This window comes from Monopterus albus, unplaced genomic scaffold (assembly GCF_001952655.1).
Source record: "Monopterus albus unplaced genomic scaffold, M_albus_1.0 scaffold36.1, whole genome shotgun sequence".
Taxonomy (NCBI): Eukaryota; Metazoa; Chordata; class Actinopteri; order Synbranchiformes; family Synbranchidae; genus Monopterus; species Monopterus albus.
This window is the reverse complement of record NW_018127916.1, coordinates 7,221-20,073: the sequence shown is the minus strand read 5'-3', so window position 1 is coordinate 20,073 and position 12,853 is coordinate 7,221. Positions and strand designations below refer to the sequence as shown.

Genomic DNA, 12,853 nt, shown 5'->3' with positions numbered 1-12,853 from the left:
GTCATTTTTCTCCTGCAGGAGAGAGACCATCTTCTCCTCCAGTTCTTTCTTCTTAGCCAGAGCCTTTGCTAGCTCCTCTTTGGTCTTCTCAAAGTCCTCTTTCATTTGAACCAGCTCTTTCTCAGCTTCTGCACTCTTCAGAAGAGGCTTAATCCTGAAGTACAGCTTCATCCATGGCCAGGTTTTGACATTCATGAATGAGCGGATGTTGTATTGGATAGAGAAAATGGCTTCCCTGGTGATACAAGAGAGAAATAAACATCTCTTTCTTACTTTTATAAAACACATGCACTTAAGACAATTTGACAGTTAAGTGAAAATGCATTGAAAGGCCTAATTATGAAGTATAGCTTCATTCATGGCCAGGATTTGACATTCGTGAGTGAACAGATGTTGTATTGAAGAGAATAATTTAGTCTCTCTGGGATAACAGGCATCAAAATAAAAGAACAGATGTAAGCAGGAATCGGGTTTTTAACAATATGTAACCTGAAAATTTAAACCAAATAGTTATCTATAATTGCACATTTGTCATTTGGTTTATGAAGCTAATTGTGTACAGTACCTCCTTTCCATCATCTTTTGAAACTCTTTCCTCATGACGTAACCTCTGCAGAGAGCCTGAGTCATTGTGACCAGGGCAGCAAGCTTGTCATCTCGCATCTCCTCCAATTGTCCCAGCAAACCAGCTTTGAAGAACACCTAAAAGAAAAGTGTTGCTTTATTTAAATTTGTATATTTACTTGCAGTATCAGCATAAGCAGTTACAAAAGCACTTAGATTACCTTTGTGTGTCCAAATTTGTACTGCGTATGATCAACATCAATAGAGGTCAAGAGTTTCTCTGAGGCCTTTTTGTTGTCGATGAATTGCCCCTCAGGGATGACGCTGGCATTCAATACTTTGTACCTGTTGGGAGGGCCATTAATAACTGATGAGTAATTGATCTTAACATTGTCAGAATATGGTTCCTCTTAAGAATTACCTCTGCTTGAAGTCACCATAGAGGATTCTGCTGGGAAAACCTTTCCTGCAGATCCTGATACCTTCCAGCACACCATTACACCTCAGCTGGTGGATGACCAGGAAGTTCTCCATAAGACCTTAAAGACATAAATAAAATCCGTTTTTTATTGCATGATTACAGTAGTCTTTGTAAATCCTTACACTGTTGCTTTTATTAGGATTACCTGGTGTTTTTGTCTCGTTTGGAATTATGCAGCGTACAAAGTGGGGATGAGTGCTCCTCAAGTTGGTCATCAGCTTGCCTAAGTTCTCCTGAAACATGGAAAAATTCAAATTATTACAAAATAAAAAATGACTCAGTCTGCTTCCCTGGATGGTACCTTTAATAGCCTTTGGCAATACAGTAGTATGCATATTGTATTGTAGGGAGGCAGTTGTTTGTAATACTTACCCTGAACATGGCAGATACTGTCTGGAAAGACCCACCCTTTTTCTTGCCACCTTTTTTGCCTCCACCCTCAGCTGTAACACAAAGATTTAATTTTAATCATTTACACACAGTGGTTTACTGACTCTTTCTGCAACATGCATCCATCCAAACAGGACTAGGAAGCTAGAAAATGCACTGGGATAATATTTTAATGAGGTGTTATAAATCAGAGGAATCATAAATACGCTAGGTATTCCACAGGCCAACCCAGTGCAGGTCAGCCTGTATCAAGTGTAACAACTTTAAGCTTAATTTTTGGTAAACTAGGCCATAGCTATGTCTCAGAAGAAAAGTCTGTGTAAAAGAGCATTATTTCTGCAGAAAATGTGCTCCCTGTGTCATTGTTCCGACAAGTCCAGATGGCCGCTTGACATTATATGTTTTCAATTTAAATAGGTCACAGTTTAAATCTTGTGTCATATGCAGCTGTTATCCTGTTATTGATTTTTAAATCCTCAGAAATATGTTCCTGTTATTCTTTTGCATTTGAATACTGATGTTAATGTGATGGAAATCATTAGTGAAATTTATCCAATATACAGTATATATAAATATATGTATATGTGTGTGTGTGTGTGTGTGTGTATGTATAGGTGCCTTTGTATTACTCACATCATGAGGACCGAAACCTCTTAACACACTCACACTGTGGGGACCCAGCCACGGGACTAGCTTCTGGTCCCCACAAGGAAATCACTGAATTTTAGGGTGGCAACATGGTTTAGGGTTAGGGTGAGGTTAGGTTAAGTATTCAGGTTAGGGGTAGGTTTTAGGCAAGTAGTGGTTAAGGTTAAAGTTAGGATAAGTGTACAGGAAATGAATGTAAGTCAATGTAAAGTCCCCACAAGGAGTGACAACACACACATTGGTGTATGTGTGTATATATATTTATATATATAGTGTATGTTTGTATATAAAAGAATGAATAGTCGAAAAAGTTGCTCTGAACAAATGAGGAAATATATTTTACAAGAATGGTGTTCATCTCTCCAGGAGAGTTCAGAAACTTGTAGAATCAAAACCAAGGTGCATGTAAGCTGTTCTGGCCACAACTGGTGGACCGTCAACTTACTAAGGCACTTTATGTTGGATTTTCCTTCATCTTTATAATGACTTACAACAATATAATAATGCATTATAAACATTAAAAAAAATGTTTATTGTTTAGAATTGCTAAACAAAGGGTTTTCAGATTGTTATCAATACCATCACTTTTAATTTTTTCAGGATAAGTACTATTCATTTTATAATGACCATATTTGGCCATTGGATTGTATTCCAATGCAACATGACATTAATACTTGAATGAATGACGCATTGTATTTTCCTAGACTACAGCAGCAGAAAAAGTTGGAGAAGGGAGTATGGCAGAAACACAATGCGCATTGTTGTCACACTGAGTTTAGTTTTAAATTCTGCTCAAATGTTTAAACTAAAGCCGATTTTGAAGTTTTGCCTTCTTCACCAAGCTCTGTGAGTCCACACGTAACCATGATAAATCACTGTCTTTGAGCAGCACCTCCATTGCTCATTCAGTTCAGTAGCCTCTCTCTCATCAGTGAGCTAGTTTTTGTCATTTGTAGGAGCAGTGATCATGGTATTGTGTTTGAGAAAAATATAGAGCAGGCTAGTTTAGACTTGTCACAGTTTTTGCAAACACACAAAAAACAGAAGGCTCTTGCTCTAATAAATATGAATGGAGAAAGGTGAAATGGGGATGTGTTCATTGTGGGGAGTATTAAAAAACGTAATAGTTTTTAGTATAAAAACATCATAGTCAGTACTGTAATAGGTCCAGTTCTGTTCCAACACTTCATTTTTATTGTTATTCAACTCTGGTAAACCTTCATGTGTGCTCTAAAATCTACAGTAAAGATCCAATACAAAAATCAGCCTTTCTCCAAGGCTGTGGTGTGGAGAAAATTAAGCAGACAGCTTTAAGTAACAAATGTTCAAACACATAAAGCAACAAAGTTAAAACAAAGTTGTGTTGAGTTTTTTTTTTACTGCACCCCAAGATCAGACAGGCCAGATCAGCCCTCCCACTTTCTTCCTGTTCCATCTGTGTCAGTAGGAAAATGCAGCTTTTCATTCATTCAAAAATTATGTTGCACCGGAATACAATCCAACACTCAAATGTGTATCTTACAAAACATATCTGAATTCGCAGTTTAGTTGCATAGGAACATTTCAAGAGACAAGGGCAACGGAACAAGCAGCTATAAACTGGTAGCTATAAACTGGTAGCTGCAGCGTGATCACAGCAGCTGTGTCATATATCAGATTTCAAATGAATGTTCACCAGGAAGTTCTCTTCTTTATTCTAACATATTTTACTATTTATTATTTCTTGCCATCCCTGGTAGGCTAGTAGTTAAGGCACAGCGCTCTCACCGCTGCACCCCAGGTTCGAATCAGGGTTGTGTCAGGAAGGGCATCCGGCGTAAAACACGTGCCAAATGTCAACATGCGAGTCGTCAGATTTGCTGTGGCGACCCCCAAACGGGAAAAGCCGAAAGTGACTTTCAATACTAGGATAAAGTCATTAATGCTTCTTTAAATCACAAGTCTTCACAGGTGGCGAAACCTATACTAATATTTTAAAGCTCAGTGTGTGTGGGTTTCATACCCTCACTGCCGTCAGGCTCAGCCTGCTCTTCACGCTGCTTCTGCTTGAACTTCATGTTTCCATGATGCATCACAGCTCCAGTCAGCTTGTACATGCTTGACTTCTCTTCTGCAGTGAAGCCCAGGATGTCAATGGCAGTCTGTGATATAAGGAAAAGTGTTAAAACACAAGCTTATGATGTTCTTGAAAATAAACCATCTTTGCTATATCCTCTGCCCCCACATGTGTTTAATAGCTGTCACACTAGCAATACAGCTTTCATTGCTTTAAATGAATAAACAACAATCTTTTGGATAATTCAAATTGTCCTACTAACATCTGTGCACTGCTTACTAAGAGATTTTGGAATTCATTATGTATATGTAATCCCGTTCAGCAGAAAAGATGCCACTCGATTTGAAAATGTATCTTGAGGTGGCTTTTTAATATTTTCCCCCTTAATTTTAATGTAAATGTTAAGGACATTAGAAAAACCTCTTTATATAATGCAATTCAATACAACACTGCCATTAACAACAGCCTAAAAAATTACCATAGAAGTTAATCAACCACTCTTATAAAAATGATAAAAAATCAATAGCATAGTGAATGTAAAGAAAATAGACAAATGTTAACTTTTAAAATAACAGTTTTTTTTTTATATTGCAGCAAATGTCATCCTCAGATATTCTTACATCAGTAGCAATGAATTCTTCAACGTCATCGATACTCTTGACAGTGATTTCACCATGACTAATCATGGGATAGTCGTAAGGGTTGGTGGTGATCAGCAGAGCCTCTAAGGAAAGGGAAAATAACACATAATCCATTGTTGTTCATTTAATTTAGAATAACTGTTCTATTATTCTATAATCTCACACCTATCAGCTCAGGTTTGTGGCCTGTTGTGAGCTGATAGAAGATGTGGAAGCTCCTCTCAGCGGACAGCTGGAATGTCACTCGAGACTTCTCCAGCAGATCTGTATGAGTTAAAATTTGTTCAGAATTCAGGAAAATCTCAGCTGAAGGAGGGAACAATATAGATGACATTACAATGCACAATGAGTTTCACAGAAAAATCTTACATGTTTCAATATCAGCTGAAGCCAGCTTTCCAGTTGACCCAAATTGAATCCTGATAAATTTTCCCTATGAAGAAACAGATGAACACTCTCATATCATGAATGGTTATTGTTGCACCATAATGAATTTAAAATCAATGAGAAATCACTAAACAACTTACAAAACGTGAAGAGTTGTCATTCCTCACAGTCTTGGCATTACCATAAGCTTCCAACAGTGGGTTGGCTGCAATGATTTGGTCTTCCAGTGACCCCTAATGAAAGCATTCATTTTGTCAGTCTGACAGTATCCAGTTTTTTTCAGTTTTAGATTTCATGTTAATATTGTTGAACTTCTCTTGCCTTCAGTTTTCCAGCAGCTGGCTCAGCTTTCTTTGCTCCAGCCACTGCGATTGTCGCAAAGTACTGGATGACACGTTTGGTGTTGACAGTCTTTCCCGCACCAGATTCTCCGCTGGGTTTAAGGGTGTGTTCATAAACATTATTTAAAATGACTGCTGTCAGTACTCATAAATAATAGACTGTAAAGTTATTGGCACTTACGTAATCAGGATTGACTGGTTTTCTCTGTCTGTAAGATAGCAAAATGGCACAGAACATTTAGTATGTTAGTTCTCCTGAAGTGCAATGGCTGTATTTATTGACATATAGTTATTCTTAAGTTTCATCTACTTGTGTGTTGATTAGTTGAAGCTCACATAGATCATCCATGCTGCATAGCGCTCTTTGAGGTTAAACAGCACAGAAGGCTCACTGAGGTGGGTCATCATGGCCATGTCCTCAATCTTATCAAACTTCGGAGGGTTCATGGGGAAGATTTCATCCTCTTTAACAGTGAGAGTCTTTCAAAGAAACAAAAGAGGAACAGAAATAAGGGAGAAGCTCGGTTACCATTGAACAGTCTTGTGTTGTCTGTCTGCAAACCCATTTTAACAGAAGAAATAGTTGTATTTAATAGTAATTACAGTTCATTTTCTAAATCACTGTGTCATAGAGTTAACATACAGTATGTCACAGGAGTCCAGGTTGTGTATCCACTGGAATTACCGCTTGGCTCATGTATGCCTTTGCCAACCATTCAAATCAACGGGAATGGGACATTCGTGATGTCACTGATCTTGACCTTTGACCACAAAAATTTAATCACTTCATTCTTGAGTCTAAATGGACAATTGTGCCAAATTTGAAGAAATTCCCTCAAAGTGTTCCTGACATATTGCGTTCACAAGAATCAGCAAAGGAACAGACTGTCAGGTCTGCTCAGCGCGACCTGCCTCTCTTCCTCCTTTCTCTCTCTCGTCCTGCGGGATCGGTGCCTCAGCTGTGTCGCATTCGGTAATCAGTGACTCATTGGGTGAAGCGCACTGCTGAGGCGCATTCCATCGATTACCTCCCTTCCTTATTTATACCTCTGGCAGATGCTCTGTCGTCGCTGGAGCATTAAATGTGTGTATTCGGACTTTACATGAGTTTCAAAGCTGACAGTCTTCAGTGCTCTTGATTCTTTTTGTTATGTTGATGCCGTGTTTTTATGCGTCTCTTGATTTCAACGCTGACAGTTCCTGTGCTGTTAATTTCTTTTGTAAGTTGTTTACTTGTGTTTAACTATACGTAACTTGACTTCAACGCTGACAGTTCCTGTCCTGTTGATTTCTTGTTTCTCATTCACTACTTTGCCTCCCTAACGGCGGTAGCTAATCCACCTGGTTATTGCCTACTCACCTGTCCATCCTGGGCCTCTGACTCTCCTGGTTCCAACAGTTCATCTGCTTACCTGCTCGTCCTGGTCTCCTCAGCCATCACTACCCTACCCTGGTTATGCCCTGTACATGTACTCAGTTCCTTGTTTGTGTCCTCAATAAATCCACCTTTTTCACTAGCACCTGGGTCTGCATCTTGAGTCCTCCCTTTTGTCCTTCCTCTCCTGGTTCCAACAGTTCACCTGTCTGCTTACTTGCTCATCTTGTTCTTGTTAGGTAATTTCTTAGTCAGTTAGATATTGATTAGATATTTGTTGTATAGGAATGTTTAAGTGTAGCCAGGATGTCTAGCTCAGGCTGTTAAATGCTCCGTTCATTGTCATGAGTTCTGCAGGCTGCATCTAGGCCAAGGTCAACTAGATTGAAGAGTCTGCAGGCAGGATGAATATTGTTATTAGCATGATATGTTCAGCCGTAATCTTAATCATAATATCTTCCGAGGCTTACTGTTCGGACATGTCCCTGAATGTCCTGTATGTTTTTAGCTACACACCACATGATCAACACTCACACACACATTGATTCTCTCCATGTTTTGACTACTGCTACGGCCAGCTGTGAAGCTGGCATATCAGGTGACGTCACGGTTTGACGTTGCTGGGTAGAATGGGCTAGCCCAAACCAGATAAATTGTATAGAGATCTTGGGTTCAGGGTCTTTTTTCATCTCCGTCTGCCTGCGCGCAGGACTGGAGGTGGGGGATGCCTGGATGTGTAATGTTATTTTTGCCTGTGATCCTTTGAATCTGAAAACATAATGCCTCCAGCCGCAGCTGGACTGAGGCATAAAAATGTAAAGCAGTGTAAAAGTAACATGCTTTTATTCTCACCTTTCCACAGAGAGTCTCCACGGTGGCTTTCCCGCCCTCTCGCTTGACAAGTTTCCCCTTGAGGTACATTTCTTTGGGCTCAGACACAAAGTAAGCTGTTTTAGCATCAAAGGGAGTGTTTTGAGCTTCAATCCTCTCTTTTTCTGGCTTCCGGAGGTAAATGGCCGCCGGGCCATAACACTCCATTTCTGGATCCCCCATGATGACCCTTTACTGCAAATGAGGAAACAAGATAATAATTATTTTTTTAAATGCTAGCAAATACATAGATCGATGCAATAGTGATTTCCATAATAGCTATTATTCATGTAGGCACTGAATGGTCTATGATTAAGATACAGGTATAGTGGTTACTCACAAGCCAGAACTTAGATTTGTACCAAAAAAGTTGTGATGTTCATAGAAAACAACCTTTACATGTGTAGTAGGCTTACACATACACTAGTAATTATACTGTATGTCACATTGAATTGTTCTCCAGGACAAATACGCAGCCTAATTTACCTTGGAGCACACCAGGTGAGCAGGGGCTTTTCTGTCAGACTTTGGTGCAGACTTCTGAAAAGAGGAGCATAGAGTAAGATTCACAAAGGTAGCTTTTGAGTTAACACTGTCATACTTTGGTTTAAAAATTAGTAAAAGAGATTGTCATTATGCTAATAAACATTAAATTGTATTGTATTCATATTTATGTTATCTTTTATGTTTTAAACAACTATTGACTTGATCCAAATGATGCCTGGCAGTAATTTCTTGTATTTGAGAAGCTAAAGGATTCAAAACACATCTGAGCCATTAGGAAACATACCTTTGCTGGGTGCCTGTGGCTGGTGGAGGTTTGTTGCACCTTTTATATAGAGTGATGGGAGCCTATCACATGCATCCTGCTCTATTTGGTCATGTCGCCTGGCATTATGCTTGCGCAGTAGTTTTTAGATTTAGCTGTCGCAGCTTCTGAGATTTCTTTCATGCCAGATAACCGATAGTCTTAGAATTTGTTAGGAAAATATTATTCATATGTCTTTGAATATTGGCAGATAATTAGGCTGTTTGTTTTTGTGTGTTTTAAGCATTGTTTTAGTAATAGTTGTCATACAGTTTGAAGGTAGGAGCAGCAGTTTGAGATTTGTGCACATATATTTATTGTATATTGCTTTATATGAGTTTTATATATGCTAATGTAGCATGCCAACAGGAAGTTGGTTGTGTTTTTGTGGGTGCTAATGTTTATGAAAATGCAGTCTTGGAAGACTGAAGAAAATGAGCACAAAGTATTTTGAGGATAGTGTGTATAAACCATTTGCCACAGCTATCCTCAGTGTTTTTTGGACTGTTTTTTTAACTGTATAGAAACTGGTATTTCAAACGCCAGCAGTAAAGTTCCCAGTGGTTAGTCTTGGGAAGACTGAAGAAAAAGGATGCAAAATATAATGAGAACAGTGAGAATCCACAGTCTGCCACATCCATTCTAAAAATACTTACTACTTACTGTACACTTGGATGTTGCTCCTTTGTCCTGTCATTTCATTGTTGCTTTTAATTTGCCTTTAATGTTTTAATCTATTTTGAATTTTATTGCTTTATCTTTGTATGCATTTTAATGCTTCAGCTGGTTGTTCTCATTGTGTTAAGCACATTGAATGGCTTTTGTGTGTGAAAATGTGCTATATAAATAAACTTGGCTTGCCTTGCCTTGCCTTTGAACATAATCCATCTTTCTAATGCCCTCTGGCACAACAGTTTCTCCTTGTGCTGCTTTGGAGAAGCTTTAAAAAGTCACTGATATACTGTTTCACTTTTGAGTCATAAATTACTGAAAAAAAAAGAAATGATAGCCAATGCCCTTGTAAGAAACCAAAGGTTTGCCAAGGGAATTCTTTACTGTAATTGTGCCAACAGCTGTACTTATTCTTGTTCTTAAGGGGTACACAAGGGGGTGCTGAGAGAGTCCCTAAATGTAAAGCAACTGAGTGATGGATCCAAGCTCCACATCCTTTATGTTTCACATACCACCCTGCCATGAGGCTTTCTCTCAACATTGTTTAGTGCATTCAGATCTAGTTTTGTTCAATACATGTCTGCAGTGTGATCTTGAAGATGTTCTCATAGATTGCAGTGTATTCAAATCCTGTACGTTCTTGCCAAAAACATGACACACGATCAGCACGGTTATTAAAAAGGGTCAGTAGACAGCCAAACGGCTTCTGCTTGGAAGAGAATCAAGTTGTGACAGTGGATTAGAAGAAGAAATTCTAAAGTGCTTACCCACAAGATATAATGAGCCTCTGTCTTCAGTAAACTGTGTTACACGATACCTGTTCTGAAATCTTCTGACTTATTAGGGCAAAACTCAAATATAGCAGCAGGCTTGTGTTAATGCTCAAGTCAAATGCCACATGCTCAAGATGCTTATTGTGTTGTTATGTCCTTTGAGCTCCATCGGTCAGTTTCTTCATTTGTCAAGAAGCAAGAACTGGGGTCAGGATAACAAGCCCAGGTGAGTAACATTTTAGTTTGCTTGCTGGCCACAAAATGCATTGATAAATATTTATTTAAGAGGACATACATTTTTAACATTGTAAGTAATTGTATATAATTGTACATTTTTAGTGTATTTCAGACTTTTAAAAAATTTTTCAGATTTGTTTTTATGATTGTGCATAATTGTTATTTAATGTTTAAAGCTACATTTCAATATAAAGGTTTTTTTGTGGCTGTGTTTTAACCTACAATAGAAAAGTTGACAGTTATAAAACTTGTCAGCACCCATGTTTTTAGGGCATGTATGTCAAGATAATTAATTCTGCAGACTGAGCCTCAAGGTTTTCATCAATCCAAAAGATGTGTTTTTTTTAAAGACCTTATGTTGTATTAAGATGCGTTACAACTGTTCTGTAATACTTTCATGCAGTCCTTCAGTGCACACTCACATTAATTTGTGCTCAAATACCGCTCTAAGAACCAGTGAGTGTAGTCAATGTGAATTTGATGAATGTCAAAACATTTTGTTTTTGATAAAGTTTAGGGTTGGCTAAAATTGTGTCTTCGTTTTGGATTGTGCCTCATCTACTTGTCCATTTTGCAGTAAAGCTCCTGGGATTATGATGTGAGATGGTGAGTGAGACCTGTGGATATTTCTCCAACAATTTGTTAATCATTTATGATATTTTGGAAGCTACTGGTATCATTATTGGTATCATTATGCCACTGAGCAAATAAATGATTATTAAAATTGTATGTGTTTCATACAGCGTTAATGGCTTTTTGTGACATTTTGATTATGCAGACTATAATACTTGAGTCAACTATCATGCAGTAAGTTGATTGACTCAAGAATGTATTTGTACTGTATCAGTGTTGGTTGGTAAAAATAAGAGGAAGCTTCAGTTTGCAAAGGTGCTAACTTGTTTTGTGTTACCAACTCCTTTTTCATCCTCATCCATTGATCCCTTAACACTGCACCATGTTATTCAGTCACATTGAGTGTGTGCATGTTTGTTTTATGTTTAGTAGTTTAAAGTAATTCATTATTGACATCTAGATGCACATACTGTACACATTTAGAGATATTAACATTTCTTATGCTTTGTCTTTTCCACTTTTTTCTTTTCAGGTCACAGGGGCATATTGAGGTATTGATATTTGATTGATTGATTGATTGATTGATTTTGATTTATTCTTTCAAGCATGTAAAGACAGTTGATATGTCAACACACATAATTGTACACATATCCAACAAATGCTAATCCAATATCAATTAACTTATACCTAGTACATGCTTGAATGGAGTAGGAAGAAGTCAGACTTATCCAGTCCTACCCCATGACATCATCTTACCATCATTGGTTTGCAAGCAGTATCTCTACATAAATAATTCTCTTCTACACCACACAAGCCTGTTCTTGCCCATATCTTGATTAACACATACCTTTATATTTATGTTTAAACTCGTCAATTCTATTACTATTTTTTATGTCTACACTTAAATTATTCCATAGTTTTACCCCACTTATGGAAATACAGAATCTTTTTTTGGTTGTACGTATAGCATGAATTTTTAAATTTAATTGACCCCTTAAATTGTATCCCCCTTCCCTTTCATTAAATAGTTTTTGAATTCCACCAGGTAATAAATTGTTCCTGGCTTTATACATAAACACAGCAGTCTTATATCCCACTAAATCAAAAAATTTTAACAATTTAGACTGTATGAAAGCTACATTGGTGTGATCCCTATACCCCATCTTATGCACAATTCTTATCGCTCTTTTTTGTAATATATACAATGGTTGAAGTGAGCTTTTGTATGTATTTCCCCAGTTTTCAACGCCATACTCTAAGTATGGTAGAATCAATGAGGAATACAAAATGCGTAGTGCTTTCCCGTCCAAAATATATCTAACCCTTGCCAATATCGATATATTTTTTTTGCTATTTTGTTCTGAACATATCTGATATGCGATTTCCAGGAGAAATATTATATTTCACAATGCCTTGGACAGAAGGCAGCGAAACACCCTGGACAGTCCATCATAAACCTATTAAAATATGGTATGACACATTAACTGTATCTAGCCACAGGGGTTTCATGTCAGTGACTTCTATGCCGGTCCCAAGCCCGGATAAATAGAGTTGTGTCAGGAAGGGCATCCAGTGTAAAAACTTGCCAAATTTAATCATGCGAATCAGATTCGCCGTGGTGACCCCTAATGGGAACAGCTGAAAGTAGAGTAGTAGATGCTGTGTATTCAAAGTTATTGGTCTGTGGGTGTGTGAGGTCAACCTGGTGGGAGGGGGGAGTCTGATGAGGGCAATGCTGCTTGTACCACCTGACAGCAGATGGATTTAGTGAAAATTCTAAACCTGACTACTTAAATGCATTGTTCATACAATAAAAATTCAAGATAAAATTTGATTAATGGCTTTCCTGTACAAACTCTTTCTAGTTGCAACTTTTTACTTCAGTACTGAATTATGCATACATCTTTACCATAAGCAAGCCGTCCTGACTTTCTTTCTTCTTTACCATAAACAGTAATGTTTTTTTTTTTTTCAACATAACACCCCAGGTTTTTATTATTTATTTATTTACCTTTTTAAATATTCAGTTTAAATATG

The 12,853-nt window shown here is 37.8% G+C and overlaps 1 protein-coding gene across 1 annotated transcript in view; it reads right to left on the bottom strand.

Annotated features, from left to right (window-relative positions):
- The window catches only part of LOC109959074 (myosin heavy chain, fast skeletal muscle), a 15,906-nt gene extending 6,718 nt beyond the window's left edge, over nucleotides 1–9,188 (bottom strand). Inside the window, 15 exon segments of the mRNA XM_074527634.1 lie at nucleotides 5–235; nucleotides 566–702; nucleotides 786–909; nucleotides 986–1,103; nucleotides 1,191–1,278; nucleotides 1,418–1,488; nucleotides 4,059–4,224; nucleotides 4,760–4,863; nucleotides 4,946–5,044; nucleotides 5,150–5,213; nucleotides 5,308–5,400; nucleotides 5,489–5,600; nucleotides 5,690–5,988; nucleotides 7,736–7,948; nucleotides 8,240–9,188. Of these exon segments, the coding sequence (XP_074383735.1) occupies nucleotides 5–235; nucleotides 566–702; nucleotides 786–909; nucleotides 986–1,103; nucleotides 1,191–1,278; nucleotides 1,418–1,488; nucleotides 4,059–4,224; nucleotides 4,760–4,863; nucleotides 4,946–5,044; nucleotides 5,150–5,213; nucleotides 5,308–5,400; nucleotides 5,489–5,600; nucleotides 5,690–5,988; nucleotides 7,736–7,936 (1,907 nt within the window). The 5' untranslated portion in view covers nucleotides 7,937–7,948; nucleotides 8,240–9,188.
- Nucleotides 9,189–12,853: the final 3,665 nt, after the last annotated feature.